Source organism: Micrasema longulum, unplaced genomic scaffold (genome assembly GCF_059751315.1).
Source record: "Micrasema longulum isolate JH-2025_06_02 unplaced genomic scaffold, ASM5975131v1 h1tg001557l, whole genome shotgun sequence".
Lineage (NCBI taxonomy): Eukaryota > Metazoa > Arthropoda > Insecta > Trichoptera > Brachycentridae > Micrasema > Micrasema longulum.
In genome coordinates, this window is record NW_028278740.1 from 745,748 (window position 1) to 771,936 (window position 26,189).

Genomic DNA, 26,189 nt, shown 5'->3' on the forward strand with positions numbered 1-26,189 from the left:
TACAATGCCCGAAGTCCCGAGTCAACATTGCGAAATATTTATTAAAATGTGTTTCTTTATGGCAATATTATAGTCTCTGAGCGTCTTCCTCCTTTTTTAAGAAGAAGAACCGCGGTCTCAATTTGGAATGAATATATTGTTTCTTCACTGACTTGATGGGAAACTAGAAAAAGGTGATTGTTTTGACCACGTGTATTTGGGGTACAACAAAGTCTATAAACTTAGTGGGTAAATAATCAAAATATATTACTAGATACCGAATAAATGCTGTTCTGTAGCACTGAAACTGATACATTTTGTAGTTTTTATGTTTTGTTATTTTCGCGGTTCGATTGTAAAGAAATGTAAATTTTTTGATTGGTTAGATTAAAAAAAGACGTGGGTGCTTTGATTGTAGTCCCTGGGCCCCGATTACAGTGAGAAGTTAACATTTATCTTCAATTTTATCTACAAAGTAAAATTAAGTTTTCTGTATGAAAAGGAGAATATGCATACATTTTTTTCTTCTCAACATGTTCAATTATAGGTAACCGACGAAGATACTTTAAATGCTCATGCAAATATACTCATTTTCATACTCAAATATCGGTTTTTCTTTATAGACAGTCGAAAATAACTCTGTCAACTTCACATTGTAGTCGGGGCCCTGGGCTGGTATCTGAGGTGGTGTAGGACTGATCCACTTACCTTCATGTCTATTACAAACGATCGGTGGTACGCTGCAAATGGACACTTCATGATAAATTATTATGAAATAAAAAACAATATTTTTTTAGTATTAATATTGTTTATTTTTTTCTAAGATCACAACTACGTATAGTTCCGGGGTAGCATTCCTCCCATCGAAAGTTTTCACCCGTCGATGAGAGGAGTGCTCTTCTGACACCATAGTTATCTATCTATTGATGAAATTAAAGATTTGAATATTGTAACATTTTAATATAAAAAAAAAAAAAATATATTAGCGTTCTTATAATTTACCCAAATATTTCAATTTTTGTGGCCATTTTCAACGAGTTGTAAATAACTCACTATTAGAAAATGGAAATCAAGTTGGAGTAGAGTGAGGTTGAACCTCGGACCTTTGGCCCGTGAGTCCGCAACACTAGCCACGGGACCACAACACATTTAACACATATGTATTAAATTTGTTTCACGAAATAAATATCGACAGTAACACAAAAACAAGAAAAAAAATATTTTCCTTAATATTTTTTAAATAATTAATATTTATTTTAATCTCATGAATCACATTTCTATTTTATTTGTCTTATTTACTACAAAATAGCTTTTTAAGATCTTACGTAAATTTAAATTGGTCACAGTGTAAATTGAATCTCAATAATACGAGTATATGGGCATTTTTGCGAAGACGATTTTTTGGGGAATGAGTATTAAAATTTAGACTTGTTTCGAGTTTATGCACTTTGATAATGAATGATTCCGTGATTTTCTTATATACCCAGATTGATGAAATATTGAGTAAATTTCATTATGTTCAAAGTGCATTAAATCATTATATATGTCGCTGTTAAATAGTCAAATCCCCCACTCAGTTTGACGGCAAGGCTGTTTATTTACTACCGGAATTCAATTGAACGGCTTGGTCGTTCGTTGAATGAATGAAGATAGCTTAACGTTCAACGTGTTGGCTGGTTAAAAGCTAGTTTTTTGAAAGCGGCTGAACCAAAAGCCACAGGGTTAGGTTATGATACGAGTAGATTGGATTAAGTTTTGTAAAAAAACATTATTTTTCTATTATTAATCTAAACTCAATCTATCTTAACCTAACCTAACTTCACTTAAAATAGATTAAAAAATACAGTTATTATTATTGAATTAAAATAAAAGAGGCTATAGGACTAAAGCCCTTTAGTTAAACATTGCTATTAACATTTTGACTAGGCTATTGAATGCCAGCATTTAATGAACAGCCTAGCAGTATAATTGAGTGACAACACGACAAATACATACGTACAGTCTATTCAAATCATTAATAAAACTTTCGTTATGTGTATGCAACGGAACGTTTTCAAATCAAAAATAAAATATTCTAGTGTGCCTATTAACACAATCGAAATTTGTATATTAACTTGGTTCAGCGACAGGCACTAACACATCGACATAATAAGACATTCGAACGCACTGCACATAGTCAAATATTATTATTTTACAAATCATTTTTCTTTTGTGACCCTAAAAGTGTTTAGTATCCCGGATGAACGTACAGTAGAACTCCGTTTGTCTGAACTCCAGTCATCCGGATTGCCAAATATCCAAACTGTTTACAGGAAATAAAAAATAAAGGAGATGTTTTTAATTTTTATTTAATTGTGAAATTAATTTTGATTGACATGTTTAAGTAAGTTTTTAATGAGATTCCAATTCGCTGTATTATTTTAAAAAAAAAACAATAAATTCGGCGCTTACTAATTCGGCTAATTGAAGTTTTACTGTATTAAGTTCTTCAAAACAGAAGGCTGACTAACCTCAGGAGGAATATTCAAAATTTGATCTTATCTAGGGCAGTGGTCGGCAAACCCACGAGCCAAAGATCAGCATTACGACGGTTAAGATTTTTTTTGGGAGCAAAATTTATTTTCGTCAAACTGTTTCCTCTTCAAAGGCAACAAACCTTATTATGCAGTGAAGATCTCTGTATTTACTATCTGTTATTGAGTAAACATTCTTTAAATCAGCGATATAAAGGAGATTTAACGACAGTTTATTTTGTTGACAATCTTGATCACCAAGTCCATAACATTTGAAATTTTTCGCCTTTTGATGAATTAATTTTTTAAAAAAACCCGCTCTCAATTCGGTCATAATTTTAGCTCCAAATGTGGAAATTGAAATAATTTCATCAAGTTTCATATGATGCTTCTCCATGCATTCGATTACAGTATTTGCAATATCCTTGATAATTCAAAAGGCAAAAATCGTAGAAGTTCTTATATAGAACGCGTAGACTCAATAATTTGAACAAAAAGTGTAACTTGCACTGAGCCGCACTCGAGTGGCTAAAGAGCAGCATGCGGCTCGCGAGCCGCGGTTTGCCGACCACTGGTCTAGGGGAAGAGACCATTGCAGGAGACTGTTGCAAGACATTGCATACATTTTGCGTATTGACGCGTGTTCTTACGGCCGGCTTATTCTGTCACAATTTCGTTTCGCAAGTTCGTTCGTTCGTTCGTCATACGAGTATATCCATCTCAATCTGATTTGAAAATCCATCTCAATCTGATTCAAAATTGATATTTTTATTGGATATTTTTATGTTTTTTAATTATTTATTTTTGTATTATCTAATTTAGTACTCACTCTTATTTGGAAAATTATTTATTACTCCTATTTCTTACTATAGTATAAAGTGAGTTTCTAGAAACCAAATCTCAATTATCATTTCAATTTTGTTTATATATATATACTCTCTTTTTCTATTAATACTAATAATAATACAACTATATTTTACGATTATTTTGTTGATTTTAATGATACATTATTTTGTATATTTGATTATGTATGAATCTAAATTTGTGTAATTTATATTTGAATATTTATATCTGATTATCTTTTCTACATTGTATTCTTTGGAATATTATTATTTATTACTTACACATTGTTTTTCTGGATTGTTGTTCTATTGCATCACATGTTATTATAATTCATTTTACTATGTAGTTTTTATTGTTTATTATAATGGCTTGACACGGGCACAGCCTAAAAAACCTTAACACTTTGTATCCCGGAGCCGTGTAAACACGTGATTATATAACTATGCGTTGTGTCCCGGGCCCGTGTTTTCACGTGGCTTACCAGCTGTCTAAAAAAGTGTATTTTATTGACATCTAGTGACTTTTATTAGTACTTTTTCGTTGCTGATAAACCACGTGAAAACACGAGACCGGGACACAACGCATAGTTATTATAATCACGTGTTTACACGGCTCCGGGATACAAAACACAAAAAATGGAGTTAGGCCCTGTATTGTCCTAAAATTGCATTGCGCAATGTGGCTCTCCATAAAGGCCAATGTTGGCAAAACTATCATACAAAAATTCTTTATTTAATTATAACAAATAAATCTCCTAAGTTTTAATTGATCTACCCTAGTATTTTCATAATTATGACACTTTTAAGAAACCCTCAAAGCATGAAATTTCACAAAAAGGGGCCGGGCACAGGGTAAATTCTATGTGTATTCAGCTGGTGCTCAAAGTGTTAATAAGTTCATTCATATTTAAAAGAGTATAATTTTATATGAATGAATAAATAAATAAAAATCTAGCGCATTCAGATCATATTTCGCTCTCGTTCCCTCTCATACGATATGAATGAATTTACGAAACGAATTAGTTACAGAATTAGCCCACTTCTAGTAATATGGAAAAGGGAATTATCACGATTTTTTTATTACAATTTAAAATTAATAGGGGTCTATGATATGCTGTGGAGTACAAAAAAATAAATTGTACTTATTAGTAGCATAAAAAATATTTTTAAATTATAATTTTAAATTATTAAGAAAACCGTTCATTGCACTGACTACGCCCCTTATACTTTACGATTAGGGTTAATTTTGAATTTTGTTTGTGACCGTTTAAATTTAAATTGAAAATCATATTGACATCACAATTGTCAAAGCCAAACATGTCACGTTTTTGTAAGTACAACTTTATTGTCATTTTTTTGAAAAATAATGTACGAATTTTTTTCTCAACAGTATCCATATTGATTTCAAAAATACGATTAATTTTTCTAAATCCACTTTACATGTTTTTATTGGTATACGTAGTATGTGATATTTTTCTATTGTTGTGACGTTATGATTTTTATTTTAAATATGTAAATATGCATTCACATTCCATGATAACTCAAATAATGGTTTTTGGTCTCATAGAGTTATGTATACATTACAATTTTATTTAACCACACACAAAACATCGCGACACTTACTGGCGTATTCAGAAATTCAAAATGTTTCGCCACACAATATGGAAGTTCAATGCTACAGGAAATTGGATATAAAATTTTCATGTTATAACTTTATGATATCTTTGTCCTTTGCTCAGTAGGGACTTGGGACACAGACAAAACAAAAAAAAAACATAATCAATCATAATCATCATCATCATCGCTCCCTTGTCCGTACCTAATGGTGCATAAAACACTGTATCAGTTCTCCAATGAGGAAATTCAGTGCTACGCGAAAAATGATTTTTAAACGCGGTAATAATCAGAGCAATAAATTTGTACGACGTGGATTCTCAAAAATGTTAAAAAAAATAAATAATAACCCTTTTGAAACGTCACAGGTTTACGTTAATGTGTGTTAACAATAATACCTACCTCACATTCACGGAGACTGGACCGCTGTGCACGTGCACACCACGAGCCCACTGCGTGATATCGCACGATTGATCACGGCAAAAATCTAAACGGCATGATAAAATACGGTGGATCGATATTTATTGTTTTAAAATTATTTATTTATTTAATGCCTGGCAAACGCAATAACCAGTACACCATTTGACCGACTAACTCCAGTCGATTTCCTTTTGCAGGATTTTTACCTGAGAGTCTCGGTAAATTTAAAAAATGATTTTGATAAAATTATCTTGAAAATCTCTTTTGCTAAGTTTTACTATATTTTTTTAATCAGGTTGTGGTCCCTTAGCTAGTATGGTCCCTTAGCTATATGACTCATGGTTTAGAGGTCCGAAGTTCGAACCCCACTCTACCCCAACTTGATTTTTATTTTCTTATAGTAGATGATTTACAACTCGTTGAAAATGGCCGCCAAAATTGAAATATTTGGGTAAATTACAAGAACGCTAATATTTGTTTTTCAAAAAAAATGTTTTAAAACACAATATTTCAATATATATTTATAAAATTGAGTTGTTTACAACTCGTTGAAAATAGTCACCAAAATGGAAATATTTGGGTAAATTATCAGAACACTAATATTTCTAATTTTGAAAAAAACTGTATATTAACCGAGGCGTTTTTATTAATATTTTTGTTAAAGTCATTAACTAAGGAGTTTTATAAAAAATATTATCAAATTTAAATAGGGTACTAACGAATCTAATAAATTTAAATCTATAATTTTAGCGTGCCGTTTAGATTAAGGTGATATGTGTGAAATAGGCTTTTCTCCGTCGGGTATCACGTGGTTGATTTGTTTATTTGGAAGTTCTTATAATAATGAACCGGCTTTAATCTATTATACCATCGTTATAGATTTACGGTTTCCGGGTAGCTATGTTTTTCGATGTTAAGCGTGTTTTGGGGTACGAGGTTCTACTTTTAAATGTCAGGAAAACTATGCATTATAAAATGTTAATGTATGGGCACTAACATAGCTATACGCATATGTAAGAATAAAGTGAGAGCACTGCGGGGCGGCCGAGCTCTCGTGTCATTCGGGTTTTGCCTTCCTAGTCGGTCACACGTCACACGTCCTTGCTATCATCACTGTATCGAACTCTCTAATATATTGTATCAAGAATTTAAGAGTTTTATTATGATTTGAAAATATTTATCGAGCCTATACAATTGTTATCACTTGTGGCGGGAGTATTTAAGGATCCAGGCCAAGGATTTCACAAAAATCGCCGACTTCTCATAGCTATGATAGTACGATACATAAAAATGAAACAAATATTTTTTGAACAAATAAAAATATACTGAACTTCCTCACAAATGTTCGTATTAAAATAATGCCCAGTAAATAATATTTAAAATCAAATTTCCGTTAGCCTTAGACTTTCATGTTTTATAAGTTACGTCCCGTAGACTACAGCACTCAATATTATCTTCTCAAATATCGTTATGAAATTAAGATTAGATCCAGTCTAAGGAGATTTCTATGGCCACACGAGTCCCTCTATCCAGTCTAGGTAACTGGATACGCGGGTGTAGATTCCAGGAGAGTTTGTTCCACACTTCTTCCCGAAGGAAGTTATTCCGACCACCTTGTACATGGCCTCCGCCCCCGCCAGGGGCTGCAAAAGAGGCCCGCCGGAGTCACCCTGGAAAATAAACATTTATTTATAATTTTAAAAAACTTGGAGCATTTGTTTTAATGCAATGATTCTTCTTATTTTTCTCTGTTTTTCATCAATTTAATTTTTTTGCTTTGTATATTGATTTAAATGCCAATTATATATCCCTGCGTAGAGAATTAAAAAGTATATAATTAAATTTTGTGTTTCTATTTACACCACAAAAGATCAGGACAGTTTAAAAAAAAAACATTTTTTACATAATGTTAATTGTACATTGTCGGGCTTATTGCCAAATGGTATTTTCTTCCAACCAACCAACCAAACAATGAAATAAAGTTTTATTTTTATAATTCAAGTTACCAAACATATTCAATAGAAAAAAAAAAAAAAAAGCTAAAGATATATAAAAAAAGGAATAACTGTATTTGCTTATAAATTACATTAAATCAATACTATTACTCAATGGGAAGAAGGAAAAAAGAGGAAAGAGGAAAGGAGGAGACATTAAAGAAGAGAAAGGAGATGTTTCTTCATACGTGATTTAAACAGAGATACTGTAGTAACATTTTTGATGGTGGATGGGAGATGATTCCACAGTTTTAACAAAGATACTGGATTAAAATGTTTTCATGTTAAAAATTAATTATTAAAATTAGACAACTAAGAAATTAAAAAGCGATAAATAATTATTTAAAAAAAACAAATAAACAATATTTCCTTTGGTCCGCTCCTGTTTAGTTTTAAAGATAAAATCCCCTTACTCCACACCTTCCATCTTTACAAGAAGAACATGACAACAATACTTATTGGCTCCATATGTTTAGATTTGTTATTAAGTAAATACTGTTAAAATAAAATAGGATAAGATTCATTAGTAAATTATACCCTGATAAAGAAGCTTGTGTAGCTTTGAAACTGGTGGGTAGAAAAAAAGTGGCTCAAACAAAGTTGTTTTATTATTATTATAATAATAATGATAGCCATAAAATTAGTGCTTCATTTATAAATTTTATAAAAAATATTGTTTCCACACAGAACACCCAGAATTGAAAAAAAAAATATTTTTCGTGTTCTCACCGGGAATCGAACCCAGAACCTTCTGTGCGTGAGTCGAATATCTTGGCCACTACACCACGGAGGCCGCCACTATATTTTTTATTATTTGTGTCTAAGCGGATGGAGAATACAGTTCTGTATGTGAAACAGATCCAGAATCCTATCATCATATTATACATGATACATATAGCGCAGGAAATTGGTAAAATAAACCAAAGTAGGGAACAAAATGCCGAACACTCCTCTAGTGGAACGGAAGGCCTGTTGACTACTGCCAACAGGCCGGCTTCTCCTGAAGAGTTTTAAGTGGTTTCCTCTCCACGTGAGCAAATGCTGAGAAGTTCCTGATTAGCCCACATTAATATATCCCTCCTGATCCCAATAGTTTAGATAAATTTTAAGATATTTAATAGCAGAAAAATCCACTTTTTTTAAATAAAAACCTTGTATATTATAAGCAAGGTAAATAATAAAGCAACTCCTATATAATTTTTTTTTAAAAAAGATCCAGAATCCTGGACAAATGTTTTTGACTCGATGGGTGTGCATTCAGGTAATAATTCTGAATAAGGAAATCAATTGGAGATAAGTCCGCCTCCTAGTATAGTGGTTAGTGCGTTCGTTTACCATGCTTGAGGTCCCGAGTTCGTTTCCTGGGAAGATCAATATTAAATATTGATTAAACAAGTGATTCTACACTAGAGATGAAACAGATATATGGTAACTATCCGGTATCTGACCTAATTTTACCATACGGCTGGATACTGGATAGAAGCTCAATATCCGGCCGGATATAGGATAGTAGGTTAGTATCCGGCGCATAATCAATATTAACATCTACAATATTTTATTGTCAAAATTCTCGAACGGTAGATCAATATAACTCACCTTTTGTTAGATTACAGTATACCGGGAATGAATATGCATCATATTTTGATATATTTAGTTTATCTCTGCTTCACTTAAAAAATAAAGTGACCAACATATTTTTATCAAACAGAGCAAACCATCTTCAGAAGATTAGGTTGGAATAGTTAAAATTTGATTGATTAATGTATTTTGTTATTGTATAGTTTCTTTAAAATATATATGTATTTCAAGTAATTAATAATGTGTACAGTACGAGTATATTAGTATTTCATAGTCGATTTTTTTATATTTTTATTTTTAAGCACTCTTTATACTACATATATGTAAATGGCAAAAATGCCGTATATAAATAAATAAATAATTTTACTTAAAAAATTTCATGAAGTTAGCACCAATTCGATTTATTGGTATAGACAGTATTTTAGAAAAAGGAAGTAATCCTCATTATTTGAAAATTTGACTTCTTTCATAAAAACTTATGCCAGTGTTCGGTATATGAGTACATACACTCTTGAAAAAAAATTAACCCGCAAATAAAAAATGTTTTTCTAAATTATTTTTTAAAATTAAAAATGTTTTTGCGTAAACAATAAAACAAAAGGGCTGAAACTACCCGAAACCATTCAAATAAAGAAGTTCTGCCTGACTGGAAATTTGATATTAAATGTTTTCTTACGCGTGGTAAAAATTAGGGCATCAAATTGTACGGCAAAGTTTCTTGAAAGTGTATAAAAAGAATGATGTCAAAACGAACCGACCGAAACGAATGACGTCACTAGTTCATATGAATCAACCAATAATAACATAGTTGTGAAAGATTTTCGGTTTACGGTAAGTCAACGGACTAATCCGCAGAACTGACCGAGAAGAAGTGGAGAGAACTTGAGACGTCACACGCGGAGTAATTTCAGGATTACAAAACATTAAAAAAATCATAGCGCTAATAATAAGATACATTAAAGAAAAAAATTTGGCTTAGTCTATTAACAAGAAAATTGAACTTCTTTATTATTTATTTAATTAGCTTATAACCATATTTTGTGATCATTAAAAATATCATGAAAATGTTTTACCTGCTTTTTATTTTATTTATTTATTTATTTGACGGACTTATGCAGTCCACTCTAAAGATGGTAAATACAATTTCTTATAATAAGTACAAGTACTAATAAAATAAAATACAATTTAATAAAGTTTAAGCTAGGACAAAAAAAAATACTACCTCAAGACAAGATCCGGTCTATCTTAGTGATTTTTTAAATTTATAAAGACTTACAACAAAAAAGTCCAGATTTTATCTCGAGTTTACAATACGACACAATCGGAACATTGATGCATGCAAGCCATAGTTTGTTCTGTATTGATCAAGGAACAGCACATTATTATTTCGCAACCAGCGGATTAGAACATTGAATGCCACTTGTTCCAGTAACGATGGTACATCAATTAAGCCATTCAGTAAATTAAACATAATTACGGAGTCAATGTTATTTCTACGTTTTTGTAGACTTAAATTTTTAACATTGACTCCATTTCTCCGTAAGTGTAGTCTCCCCTCTCGAGGCCAATCATCCACGCTACTTTTCTTAGCAAACGACATTATGCCGATTCGATATGATTTATCCGGCCTACATAGAAGGGAGATCACGGATGCATATTCTAAAAGAAGATGAAAAAGTGAGCGATATAGTATTTTGTGGACATTAAAATTTTTGTATAAGATAGATTCGAGAACTTGGGTGTTTTAAATGTTTTGTTACACAATGAGCGGGATATCCGGCCAAACTACTATTTATTTCATGACTATTAATCTACACTGCAATATTTCATCTCCCTGAACTGGCACCTGAAGCATAAGGCTGATCACCCAACCTTCGCGTAACAGGTTTTCGATGTACTCTGCATTAAGTGAACTAATTCAGTGCCCTATGCACCACTAGGTGTAGAAATGGAATAATGATGATACTCTACGATGATACAGCGCCTGTCTCTGTGTTCGACAAATGCATATTGTTAGAAATAAGAGATTTACCTACCGGGCATGTGTCAGTAGTATTAAGCAGGTCCTTAGCGCATATTTGTGAGGAAAGGTATCCACTAGGATAGTGGTTTCTGAAAAAAGCAACTCCTGTGAATGCCTGATTACAAAGCTGTAGAGGAACGCTGGATACATTCGCCTTCAGCAATGTTTGACTGCGATCGGCTGGAAAAAAAACATATCTTTATTAATTTACTATAATATGTACGATAAGTTAATTTTGTTTCAATTGCTTTTAGAAATGTATTTGAAAGGAACAATCATGTAACTCCGAGTAATTTTACAAATTTGAACTCATTTTTTTTACCACGACAAACCAGGAGGCCCAATTATGGTGATGAATTACAGCACAGAATACCTATGCTTGAGAAACATAACTTTTGTGCTCTCACCGGGAATCGAACCCGAAACCTTACCACATCATGGAGGCCGCAATGATACAGTTAAAAAGTTATGTAGTTTACTGGAATTTACAATAAATATGCTTTACGTATCTGTTATGGACACGCCAATTCAAATAAGAAAAATAATTATTTGATCGGCTACGGCGAACTTGTCATTTTGGTTAAAATGTAACTATTATATTTTTTCTTTTATCGAATATTCTTATGTCTTTTTTATTTTTTTTGCTCCATGAGCTAGATAAGACTCCACTGAAATGTCATATCAATTGGCTTGGTGAGTTTGTAAGGATATATTTTTTAAATGTAATTTTTACTTTAAATATGTTAATTTAAATAAATAAAGTTGTTAGAGACCTTTTTTAGATTTTGACAGTATTCGATCGGAATGTAGATGAATTAGGCGTGTCAATTTTTTTTGCATTCGCATGTAAAAGATTCCAAAAAAATTGTGCAGTGTTTGTGAGTTATACGTATTTATATACGTATTTTTTAGTCAATATTTTATGATCGAATTCATTCAGTTGTAAGCAATAGTGAAAAGAAGCTAAGTATTGCATAGTATATACCATTCTCGGTTCCTCCCCAACCAGCAATGTACAGAGCATCTGTAGGGTCGTCTTCGTCAGTATTGATACAAGCTGGATATATCACTTTTGTAAATGAAACAGCTCTGTCTAACCTTAAAAAACATTCACATTAAAAAATTGAGTATGCAGGTAGCTACATAATAAAAAAATTAAATTATTTAAAAGCGATGTGCCTGAGATAGGCCTCAAGTGCGCCTAAAGTACGCCAAAATGATTTTAGTAGTCAGATTTAGAGATAAATATCATCACCTCCCTGTGCCCCGATTCAATGGGAAGTTTACATTTATCTTCAATTTTATCTACAAAGTTTAATTAAGTTTTCTGCATGAAAATTAATTTGCATACAATTTTTTCATCTATACATGAAGACCTGTAATAAAAAAGGGCTTAAATACCAAAAAATAAAAAATGACGTTGAGTATGAGGAAATGTTCTATATGCCTACGCCAATAACACAAATTAGAACTTATGTACCAGAAAAAAATATTTTATATCAATCTGAAGTCATGTATATGGGATGGAGCCTAAGTACAATACCCATTAACGCATATAAGGGCCTACGTGATTAATCGCAGCGCTAAGCATTTCATACAAAATGGCTGGACGCGAGACTTGTGATCCGGATACGCCTTTTACAACAAAGCGGAAAAGAAGTGGTTTTAATAAGTTAAGTGAAAATAAAAAGTTAAAAGCCCAAGGGAAACAATATTGTTCTACTAAAAATGTGATTGTACCAGCAATAAGTCCTCCGAATACTTCGGTAAGCCGATTTGTTTTTAAAAATCTGTTTTGACAAATTTTTGATAAGTTTTAACTAGCGTTCAGAATCTAGGGATGTGCAAACGATGTCTGAGGTGCACAGGGGTCAAAGCACGTAGCCTGGGAGGAGAAATCGAGTGAACACGATCACCAAATAGTGAGTGATATTTTCTGCCATTTTTTAAATAAAGAACCGGCTGTCAAAAATTTTATGTTTGTATTGGGAATTCCAAATAATTGTCGGCGAATTTCGTTTTCGAATTGCACGGCGTCTGATATTTCAATTATTTTAGTATGGAAAAATATCGGCTTAAAATACAATCTTTGAGTGAATTACTAAAGTTTTAAGAATAGCGGAGTATTTTATGTTCATTTGCATGATATTTTGCCTTATTTATTCTGAGATTTTAAAAGTATTTTTCTATATTTATAGCTGTAATAAGTGCTAAATTGACCCCGTTATACCAAATTTTACAAATTTTATTCAAACGTTTTAACTAAAATTCATGTATAATTTAGTATGTATTTCATATATAATTTGGAAGATTAATAGCTTTATAGATGAATTTACAAGAAACATTGGGCATTTTCCTAATTACTCCTGCGAAATTATCAGATAGGTGTGTGAATATTTATTTTTTGGCAAGAAAGCGATAAAAATACGGCTTTTCGAAATGTCAAAAGTGAAATACATATTCACCCAGGTAAATAATTTGTAGTATTGCATTTAGGGTTATTTTTGACAGTCCTCCGTAAAGTTGACTTTTTTTTCAGTTCACTTGCAAGTGCCAGAATGACTGTAAAAGTCTTCTTTATGATCAAAAACTGCAGTTGCATAAATAATTTTACGAAACAGGTGACTGGTTGAAGCAAAGTGCATATTTAATGGGATTATTCCATATTTCAAACATTAAAAGACGGAGAAATGGGAAATACAAAAACCCATCAGAAAGCAAAAGGCAGTGTACTGTTTATTACACTGTCCCTAATGACAATGGTTATGTAGTCAATGTCTGTCGTGCCACTTTTATTGATATATTTGGAGTAAGTATTAAGGTATTCGAGTCCTACTAATAGAGAAAAAAACGCGGAGAGACTACCCTCACCGAAAAAGGGGTAATAAGAAAAAATATCTAAAATTCGATCTTGAAGACGAAAACCAAGTCATCGGGCATGTTAAACTGTTTCCACGACAAGAAAGCCACTATTCACGAGCTAAGACAAGTAATAAATTAATTAAATTTAAAAATAAATAAATTAATTGGCGATATAAAAACCGACCAACTACGCCAATTAGATTACCAAAGCCGGATCACGGACGAAAAAAAAAAGATTTACTCATCATGATCGAGTATATGCCTTCTGAAGAACACAAAAATTTCTACAAAAATCTTTTCCAGTAGAGAGTTATGATAGATATCTTTTTCCATTGATTAAAAATTATTATTTTTAATTTACATACCTACATTATAAATGATGTATTTTTTTGTTCAAAATTATTAGTTTTACGCATCCTTGAATTAAAAATCAGACATTTTAATGGATGTTGGTGATAGGCCCTATTTTATGTTTTTACGTTAGGCACTTAGGCCTGACTAATGAAATAGCAGTTGGTCTTAAGGCCTTCTCAATTACTTTGTTATTTTATACCCTTTTAAAATAATATTTTACTATATATTTTTCACTAAACTTATTTCTTACACATTTGTACACATTTTAAAGAATTAAAAAATATATGCTGTATACCAAAAAAACTGAGTATATCTTTAAACCCTTGTAACTTTTTTTCACTTTTCTGGTGCTTAGGCCCAATTTTATTACAGGTCTTCACATGTTTAATTATAGGTTACCGACGAAGATACTTTTAATGTTCGTGCAAATATACTAATTTTCGTACACAAATATCGTTTTTTTTTTATAGACAGTCGAAGATAACTCTGTTAACTTCCCATTGTAATCGGGGCCGTGCTCGAGGACATGATTAGTATCTCATAATAAGGCCAAGAAATAATACACGTGCTTATATACCTTTAAGACAATTTTCGTTAAATGATGCAAATATCATTTTCTGCTGAATTGTTTAATGCACTTTCCTAAAGTTGACAGATAAGAATTTTCAATATATTTTAGCTAAAAAAAACAATGAATTTACAAAATAAATAAAAAAAATGAGTGACTAGTTAACAAAAAAAGGCACTGTTCGTGAGTAGTCCTTTTTGGAATAAGTTGACCTATTAAAAACACCTTTAAAATAAATTTTACAAGAACAGCATGACAAAAATACTTGACTTATTTATTAGCTCCATTCGTTTAGATTCAATATTTAGTAGACACTGTTTAAATAAAATAGGATTAAATTCATTAGCAAATTATGTCTCGATAAAGAAACTTGTGTAGCTTTGAAACCGATAGATTTTTTTATTGTTATAATTAAAAATATATTTTGGATCGGTCAACTAAATTATGAATATCCCTCTCCTCCACTCCTCTACTCTATTTCTTCATCCCTTAACTTTCTTACGTGCTCTTTTTTTATCTTGTCTTATATGTATAAAATTTTTTTTTTCTTTCTTGTGTAACATGTTTTCTCATAATATTTGTGAAAAACTTTAACTGAATCTGCTATTTTTTATATTTTATATTCTTATAATGCAACTGTTGTTTTTTCTAAATATTTTTTAAAAAATATTATTCCAAACAAAAAAAATGCGTATTGTGTAATATTCTAATATTTTACTATTTTTTTATTTTTATTTGGGATGAGAAATAATAAACGCATGTATGAAAATGATAACAATCTCATCAAACATTTACCTAATAAGTGCAATATCTTGTTGTTTTTTCAATCTGTTGTATTTGGGATGAACAAATATGTCTTCCTTTTTCACTGCGAAATCTGTTTCAGATGTGTCAAATGTACCGGTGAGTTTAATAGTTCCAAGTCTTACTAAGGTCGGTTGTATTCTGTGAACATAAAAATAAATTAAAAAATTGTTATTTCAATCTTACACACGGATAATTTTCATTATAAAATTATTTCGCCGACATGAAGTACCTTATTCATTTGTTTCAATTCAGCTATCTATATTCTCCTTAATCTGTGCAATTAAGTTATTTATTTATTTTTTTAATTTATGATTCATGTAAATACAAAGTATAATACGAATGAATCACATTCCCGGGAGTTACTACAACTCAATTCGGGACTTAAATAATATAATATTTTTTTTAGAAAGCACATATTTAGAACAAACAAGAAACAAAGCATGTTTTACATCTTCATAAATAAATATATCACAACCAAAAAACTTTTCTTGCACACTTAATCTTAATCATTTTACCAACCAACGCGTGTCAATAAATAAATAATTTTACTTTTAAACTCATTTTATTTCCAGCTAGTCGAGACATGAACACAAAAGCAGTCATGTTTTTATTGTTAGACATCGTAATCGTAATATAATAAATACATAGAGAAGATTTGTGCATTATGATCACATTAGGCCATACTAATAACCCTGGGATACAGTTACGCTTAGGAATAGTGGTAGAATGGCGGCCTCTGTGGTGTAATGGTTGAGCACTTGACTGCAGGGAAGGTTCCGTGTTTGATTCCCGGTGAGAACACAAAAAATAATAAAGAGATTTTTCTCAAGCCTGAGCGTTTTGTGCCGTAATTCACCACTGTTATTGGGCCCCTGGTCTGTTGTGATGCAAAACAAGGATGAGAATACTATCCTTATCATAGTGATAGAATAAGAAAGGTATTCCCATCTTTATTCTATCGCTACGCCTAGGCGTCACTTTATACCAGGTTTAGAAGTAAGGCCCATTATGACATTCTGTATCAATACATATAAATAAATCATCATGATCATTTCATATCAGCACCCAGTAGTGCACCGATGCAAGGCGCCTTTGTCATTTCATACATGAAGACAATATGATGAATCTTACTTTTCAAGTACAGTGAAAACCACCACCTAAATTGATATTTAATGTTAAAATTGCCAGGAATTAAACCTAGAACCTCAAGCACGGCAAGCTAAAGCACCAAACATTACGAGAGATGGACTAATATCTACTCGATTTTATTTTACAGGATTTTTACTTTAGATAAGCTATCGAATCAATAACAGTCGTAAAGATTCTGGTTGAAATAAATAATATCGGGAAATTATCTAAAAAAAATTGAAGAAAATAAAATATTTTTAAGTGTAACTAACATTTGAGATTTTATGAATAATTCAGGACGATTTTTTCAAACTTATTGGGATCAATTTTCAGAATCTTACGAAGTCTTACATTAAGTGAATAAGCTATTTTAAAAATCTATTTTGAGATCTTTAAGAAATTTCTCTTTTCTTTGAAAAAAGTCTTTGATTCATATACACATATCGCTTGTTCCGTTTGTTAATATATTAGGTGTTAACATAAGTTGTGTCCGTTTTTTTCCAAATTTAAAAATGAGCACCAAAAGAAAGAAGAAAATTTTTTGCTCCACAAGATATTGTGTATACGTTACGCATATTATTTAATTTGATAACAAGCTTTCAAAATGGGATGTGAAGAAGACAATAGTGAGCATTTTAGATACCTCCTTCTGTTCGCGTTCAATCGAGGAAATAAAGCTGCTAAAGCTGCTCGCGATATTTGCGCAGTATATTGCGATTTCTTCTATTTTTTTTGTTGCATTACTCTAAGGACGTCACTAGTTCATATTAATTAACCAATGCTAAGAGAAAGATATCCGGCTTACTTTCCGTAAATGAATGAATCTGCAGAACTGGCGGAGAATAAGCGGAAGAGAACCTCTGACGTCACATGCGGGGTAATTTCAGAAATTCAAAACTGAGCAAGGTACGGACTTAAAAACGGACGGAAAAAACAGGGATGAAAGTAGGCTGAATGATGATGATGAAATGCGATCTCTCGGATGAATGTGTGGTAAAACTATGTACGATAGATGCACAAATGTTGAGATCCGTACATTATGTAAGGCGGTAAGTATTATCGACAAGACCAAGAAAAGAGCTCTGCGTTGGTTTGGAAATTTAGAGCGAATGGAGAGCAAAATAACGGTTAAAAATATTTACAATAAGAATGTCGATGGATACAGAAATAGAGGAAGACCGAAAAAGACATGGCATGACTAAATCCAACAAATACTTGAAGATGGACATGTTAAAAGTCAGAATAATCGGCGCGTGTGCACGTTAAGATTTATGAATGTAGAGAAAGCGAGATCTGTATGCAAATATAAAGTGATGTGGAGTTCTATCCTCTTTGCCTACCCTTACGGGGAAACGGCGTGATGGTTTGTTTGTTTATTTGCAAAACTTAAAAAATTCAAAGCGCTGATAATACGATACGTATTTTTTTATTCATTGGCTTCGTGAGTACCTAATAGTCTATTAAAAATATTTTTTTTAACCACTGAAATTTTTCATTGACCTACTATAGAATATTCCTCCTGATTCCAACACTTACATATAAAATAAAAACCAATTAAAAGCAGAAAAATCATTTTTTAAGAATATAAACCTTATACATGCAAGGTAAATATAAATGCAACTCCCACATTAAAAAAAATAGTCCACTAATGTAAAAATAATAATACGCATGTATAAAAGATTAGGGAATCAGTATTTTTTATTCTTAAAACTTTTACCCGTTTTTATTTAGTATACAATGAGCTGCTGTTAAAACAAATCTGTCAGATATGAGTGTTCCTCCGCAATCAAACTCTAGTCCTGCTGGCTTCATGTACCCAATAGCTGCCTGGAAATACAAAAACGTACATTGAAATATATTGCAAAGAGAAGAAATGAGGAATATGGAAGTCTAGGCATTTACAAGGTTTGTGACCTGTTAATGCCTGGTTTAAGTGGCCAATTTACACACTGTAACATTCCCCTTTCTGTATATGTGTGAATTGTTTCACCTACCCACTAGGTAACGCCTGAAAACACATTTCAATTTTTAGAATTCTTCTTCTACCAGTTTATTTATTTTAAGTATGTCCAAATGTTTGTAGCCAAGACTAGATTCTTGGAAATTTGTATTTACAAACATTTGGACATACTCAAAATACTGTTGTTTACATATTTTTTTTTTTAAAATTTTGTTCATTTTATTTCATTGTTACATATTAACATATTAATTACAGCAATTTTACATTGACTAATTTATCCAATAGATTAATTGAGTAGTAAAAGTTAGCATACGTATTTTTGGTTTTAGCTGGTGAATCATCTAAATTGCCTAGCCAGGGATAGCTTCCCCGTTTTAAGGCAGTAAATAATATTTTTTATCGTTATTTTTTTCGTAAATATCATTTACTTAAATAAAACATTTTTATTCATTTTGATAGATTTTTCAACTTAAAGTAAAGAAATAATACATATAAAATTATTTATAAATGAGCTACATGTGTATTGTGTATACAGTATTATTGCAAGAGCACACATAAGAACATGTCTACAAGTGCCCTAATTCCAGATTGAAAATTAAATAATAAATGTACACCAATAAATAACAAATGTACCGCAAATATCTAATTCCTATGTCATTACCATTAAAACAAGAAATCCATTTATCTATTTACATACATATTTTAAAAATAAATAAATCAATATTTTTTTTTAAAAGTATTTTACTGCCTGCTTCCCCGTTTTAAAAATAAATATACATCTTTATTTTCAATAAAAGAAAATAAATTTAAAAAATGTATATATTTGCATTCTTGCGATTCAACTAAATATTTCAGTTTTGGGGGCCATTTTCAACGAGTTGTAAATATCTTACTTTTTGAAAATGGGAATCAATTTATGGCAGAATTAGGTTCGAATCTCGGACCTCTGATTCGTGAGTCCGCACCACTAGCCATAGGAACACAAATCGGTACTTGCAATACGTACATTAATTAAATGAATGTGATCTCTGCTAATAATTATTTTATTACACATTTTAAGAATACTTAAATTTGACTGATATTTTTAAAAATCATATTCTTTCACAATGTGTTTTATGATAAATATGAAAAATAAGTTACATTAGATAGTTAAAAGATGTGGGCGAGATTTGTCAAAGGTAAAATTTAAAATTCTTAAAAAGATTGGTCATCTCTGTTTGAAATATAGTTCTCCCTCCTCCTCCCAGATAAAACCGAGCGCTAATATGGGTTTTTAGATGGTCCTAGCTCCCATAAAAAAAACAATTTATCAAAAAAGCAAACATATAAAGACACACCAATGCCATATTTCCATATTGTGTAAAAAATCATTGCTCTAGTGTCATAATCCAGGGAGAAAACACGGGAATACGTTTGAATAAAGAAAAGTCAGATCATATTTCCTCTTAATACATAATATTACGAAGAACATTATACCTATACTCAATAAAAAAATGTGTTTATTTGTTCTGTCATTTACTTAATGATTATTAATTTTCATTGATTTTGCCGGGCGTGATTTTCTTAAAAATTTGTATCGAGTGAACCTAGTAAACACTATTGAGGGAACTTAGTAGACATTGTTTATTATAAAATTAATTATAATATAAAAAAATATTTAAAAAAAAAAAAATTGTTTTTAAAAAAAAACAAGAGATTCAAATTTTAATAATATTATTTTCTGCCAACGCAAACTTAGCCTTAAAAAAATAAGTTTGAGATACACATTGAAGTCGGACGGGCGTCACGTCACGTCGCTTAATGCCAAATACGTTTACCAACGAAAAAAGTGCTTTGCTGCTCTTTGAAGCACAGTGGTATTAAAAACGAACCACATAATTATTATTTAATGTATTTTTTTGTTTGATACTAGAACCGTGGTAAATATTAATTACAACCTGGGTAACACAATATAGATATTACATTTTCACTAACATAAGTCACTAATCTCGGACTATGACCTTTTATTAAATTTGTTTACTTCCACTGGGATAGTGGTTGTCAAATTTATACTACCTGGAAAAGCGTTTTCCATTTTTAAAAATTGATTCGTTTTTTCAATCAATGGAATTGTAGTTATTTATTATTTTTATTAATATGAAATTCTGTGTCTCAAATAGTTAAACGACGACAGATTACATCCTTTTTTTATGGAACCAATTATTATGAAATTAGTTTTGTAAATAAAAAAAATGTTATGATTTATCTGGTATTGATTATATGCAAGATTATAAAAATATTTTTTTTATATATTTTTTTTTTATGTAGTATAATAATAATTTTAAAAAACGATAAAAAAATATTAACACAACGAACAAATTCTTACCATTTGTGGTAAATCGCCCGAAACAACTTCTTCCCCGTATAAAATATGTGGTTCTACAGTTGGATACTTCGTTTCTATGTAGCTTTTGCATTCTGAAAAAACGGTTTACATATGAAATATAAACGGAAATCGCGTTTTATAAAAACGGTTATAATAAACGGGATTTCCAATGTTTTTTCTCCACTTCATTAATATTTATTTATGTTTATAATGAGTTTGATTTCAAACCCTATAAATATAAATTATTTTAAAATACTGTTATTTTAAAATACTGTTATTTGCTTTTTGTAGAAAAATTGCCCATTGGGATTATATAAATATATATTTTTTCGTTTACTGAATTTTTTTTTTTGACAAAGTAAGTATAAAGTTATAAATGTTTTGTACATACATAGTTAATAACGTTACATTTGATAAAGTGAAAACTCGTGTTTAGAGAGGGAGTTCGTTTTACAATATTTTTTGTATGTATATATATACATATATATTTGTATATTTTATTTTTACTATTTGGAACAGATTCCTTCAAATTTGTATAATATTCTAAAATATACACAATTTTCTACTGTATGGAGTTCATGATAGGGTGGATCTCGTGTATTTTTGTAATTTAGATTTAAATGTTTTAATATTTGCTATCGATAATACGATTTCCGGAAGATTATTAAAGCTTTTTTTACCAACACGTGAATAATGATATAAAGCCGTCGTTGTGTTACATATGTGTAAAGGTTAATTATTTGGAAATCTTGGGTTTCGAGAATTTTGTTAATTAATGTTTTTTTTTTCTTATGAAATATGTTTTAAAAAAATATGTTATCAATTGAAGGTATATCTAGTTCTTTAAAAATTACATTTCAAGGGTAGTTTCTAGGTTTTTTAAATAGAATTTTAGCGATTGTTTTTTGGGCAGTCATAAGTGGACACAAATTTGTCTTGTTAGCTCCATCTCATCCTATGATTCCATACTGCAGAATAGACTGTGTGATTGCGTAGTAGACAGTTTTTATATTTTTTACAAACAGAATGTTGAACTCTTTTTACCATAACATTTATTTGTGATTTCCATTTCATATGACTATCTAGGTACTTTATATCATTAGACTATTTGAATGTCGTATATGTTTGACGAACACAATAGAATGACTGATGACTGTGTCAGACTCCAAGAAGACATAAATGCATTTCATACTTGGTGCAAAACTAATAACATGGAACTTAACATCGATAAATGCAAAATTATTTCATACCATAAATGTAAACATCCTTTTATTTTTGATTATAAACTTAATGGCCAAGTTCTTTCGATTGTCACCTCTATAAGAGATCTTGGAGTGATCCTAGATAATAAACTAACTTTTCTGGAACACTTTGATAATATAGTAAACAGATCCTTAAAAATTTTAGGCTTTATTAATAGAACTACGTCTGATTTCCAAAGTATGCTTACACTTAAAACACTTTATTGCTCTTTAGTTCGCCCTATTCTTGAATATGCATCTGTAATCTGGTCCCCTCATTATGCTGTTCATATCAAGCGCCTTGAATCAGTTCAACATCGTTTTATAAGAAAAATTGCATGGAAGATGGGATTGGAAAGAGGAGACTATTCATATTCTCATATGGAGAGGTTTTTAAGCATATCAAGTCTTGAAAAACGCAGATGCATTGCAGATATAATCTGCATGTATAAAATTATGAACTGTCTCATTGATGCCCCTGAAATTTTGCAAAAGATTCTTTTTAACGTTCCCACCCGTAGACTAAGAAATAATGAAATGCTTTTCCTCGGTCACTACAGGACCAATTATGGTGCACAGTCGCCTTTGCCCAGAATGATCAGGCGGGTGAACGATCATCAAGATCTTGATTATTATGGTGTAAGGATGTCTTTCTTTACAAATCAGCTAAAGAATCTGTATAGTTAGCCTATGCTTTTTACTTAATCTAAAAAATCTATCATCTGTCTTTGCTGCTTATTTCTGTTCCTTATATTTTTTTATTCCTTTGTAAAAATTTCTTTTAATTGTAATGTTTATAATGGACTTTGTCCGTAAATAAATAAATAAATAAATAAATAAATGATTGATATAGTTTTCGTAACTGTGTATAATGATATTGAAATTAGTAGGAATATCACAATGATTTATTAAAAAGTGAATGATATGAAGTTTTTAAAATCAAATACGTATTTTTGTTTTTTTGGTTCATAAAAAATAATTCGATGATTTACCACGATTCTTAATTATTTAAATAAAAAAAAATAGCGGAACAACATATGCTAAAATTCCTTTAAATATATTAAAATGCTTACGTAAAGCGGCTTTTCTTTCGGTGACTTTATTTTCCACATTTTCCACATTTTCCTCGTTTCCTTCATTTCCAAACAGGAACGTTTCTTCAGGAGCAGATGTTGTAGTTGTCGTTGGTCTTCTGGTGGGTGGTTTTCTCGCGCTCCACGGGTTTCTATTATAATTGAAGTTGTCTTCAAATATTATAGTGTCGTCGAAAGCTGAAAGAAATAGTTCAATCTAGGTTAGTGAAGTAAAAAAATTGTAAATCTCAAACTGCAATAAAATACAAAAATATTTTAAAATATGAAAATGTGAAAAAAGGTATCTGTGTATCCTTTATTTGTATATAATCAACAACAAACCATTAAAATAATAAAACAGACAAAGAGAACGTTTTAGAGAAGGAAATATGGAAGTCTAGGCATTTGCAGGACTTATGGCATGTCATTGGCTGGTTCACGTGGCCACTTTACAAACTGTATTCACACACATTCACCATTCTTCCGATGTTTAAACATCCACATTTCCTCAACTCTCCCATCTGTTGATTTAAGTCAAATTAAAGAGCTGAAACCTTTATTATTGTGAAGCGATTCATCTGGTTTAATTATTTCACGTATAAGGCAACACTGAAATCCCAGTAAAAACCCAGTCCTATAGATAAATAACTCAAAATCTTAAAATTTGGAGTAAACGATGCTAGGTGATAAAAAAACACCCCCTTTCCAAATAAAATAAAATAAAATAAATGCAGTTTACTCAAAATGAGGTATTTTGAGTTATTTTTTTATGGAGTTAGGGTATCAATTTGCACAAACTCATAATATTTTAAGAAAATAATATATTAAAACAGGTAGAAAGAAAAACGTTTGCTTAAAGTGCTTGATTTTGATATTATATTTAAAAAAATGTAATTTATTTATACTATACATATATATGAATTTAATTATTATCAGAATAATATCCAATAAAACCCTAAATTTTATGAAAAAAGATAATCTCTATAAAAATAATGAAATATGTATAATAAGTCTTTATTGTTTGTATTAAGTCCCGAATTAACATAAAATATGTTTTTAGAATATCGGGATTTTAATATTATTAATAAAGTCGTTTATTTATAGTAAATAGCTGTAATTAATGAATACGTACATTTGAAAATGAATATAAATAATATCGTCGGGTTTCTGGCACATATTAAGTAAATAAAATTGCGCTAGTTGTGAGATATTTCACATTTAAAATAAAAAGCTCATCCCAAATCAACAATTTAAATAAAACCAAAATAGAATATTGCAAATCATTGTTTTTGTATTTATAAGCGCTTGCCCACCACATACCGCACACCGCATCTGAGGATATAAGTCTCCTTGGCGGTGCCCACATACACGGAAAATTTGCTCGTTGTCAAACGAGAGAAGCTGCCCGAAGGAGCTCTCTGAAATCTGGTAGCCTTAGCATCTTTGGCTTGAAAGAAAGTAATCCAGAAGTACATAATATGTTCTTCATTGGATTGAGAAGAGAAGGAAGTGAATTCTTCACTGACTGGGATTAAATTGATTGGACATGATGTATTTATAACAAGCGAAATACTTCTATTTAAATTTTAAACAAAGATCATTTGATGCCCGTTATGAAGATATATCATTTCTCTGAAAATTTGAATTTACCAACCTATTCCGAAAACCCGATGATATTTTCATAACCATTTTTCGTGTATTTGAAAATCTATTAATCGTTTTTTTTAAGAAAAAGAAATGCTTGTTATTTTACTTGTTATGAGTGATCAATTACATTGAAAAGAAATACATACAAAATTAAATATTCCTTGACTAGTGATAATTTATAACTATCCACAGCAAAAAAAACGATAAAAAAACCAACAAGGATACTTAAAAAGATTATTTAAAAATATACAACAGAAAGTAACTTAAAAAAACAGGAGTATCTAAGACAATCAATGCATTTTCGAAATATTCATTACGTTTTTGGTTTTATGCTGTTTTTAAACCTTTCAATGCCCAATTTTTCTAATTCTAAATAAAACATTTTTTTATGTATGTTTTTTTGTGAAAATATTGGGAAAATAATGGAAAGAAAATTCAGGATTCATTTCATATTTTAGTTTTTTTAAATTTATTTATGCATACGCCCAATTGGCATTTTATGTGAACAATATGCTACATCGGTCATTAAAAAGTATAAAAAGTATAAAAAATACAAGAATGTAAGGAAAACAAGAAATAACAATTTTTATGAACATCTTTTTATATAATAATGAAAGTTTCGGAAACAATTATAATTTCAAATCTTAAAAACACAAAGAAATCACCCTTTAACTTTTTGTTTCAAATTGTATCGAAAAATTTTACCCAATACAATATAATAATTCTAAAACATGTTTGAAATTATTTTTATACACCGATTATCAGTATGTAGCAGATTGTATACATTGGGCATTGTAAGGTTAACTATTCATGGTTTTGATTATTATTTTTCACTCACGTATAAATACAAAACCGTTTTAATTTTTTATATTCTGGCGTGATAGAAAAAAACGTATTTATGAAAATTTATAACAATTCATATATTCATGGCGGCTCCCGTGGCGTAGTGGTCAAGAAGCTTGACACACACACGGAAGGTTCCGGGTTCGATTCCCGGTGAGAACACAAAAATTAAATTTGAATCTTCTGAAGCCTGGGCGTTCTGTAATGTAATTCACCGCCTTAATTGGGCCTCTTGTCCCGTTAGGGTGCAAAAAAAATAATATCTAAATACTTGCTATTCTCAAAAACAAAATAAGTACTGTTTCCGTCCTGTCGTGGCTGTAATTTTCAACAATATCTTTATCATAGTGTGGTTTTATATGTGTCATGAATACTTTT

General features: G+C 30.6%; 1 protein-coding gene across 2 annotated transcripts in view; it reads right to left on the minus strand.

Annotated features, from left to right (window-relative positions):
- Window positions 1–6,156: 6,156 nt before the first annotated feature.
- Window positions 6,157–26,189, minus strand: part of LOC148274926 (serine protease persephone-like) — a 33,733-nt gene continuing 13,700 nt past the window's right edge. For both annotated transcript variants that reach the window (XM_088236438.1, XM_088236437.1), the window contains 7 exons: window positions 23,322–23,519; window positions 21,008–21,099; window positions 18,400–18,509; window positions 15,543–15,692; window positions 11,949–12,061; window positions 10,977–11,143; window positions 6,157–7,038 (listed from right to left, as the gene is read on the minus strand). In XM_088236438.1, the coding sequence (XP_088092564.1) occupies window positions 6,874–7,038; window positions 10,977–11,143; window positions 11,949–12,061; window positions 15,543–15,692; window positions 18,400–18,509; window positions 21,008–21,099; window positions 23,322–23,519 (995 nt within the window). In that variant the 3' untranslated portion in view covers window positions 6,157–6,873. The remainder of the gene's footprint in view (window positions 7,039–10,976; window positions 11,144–11,948; window positions 12,062–15,542; window positions 15,693–18,399; window positions 18,510–21,007; window positions 21,100–23,321; window positions 23,520–26,189) is intronic.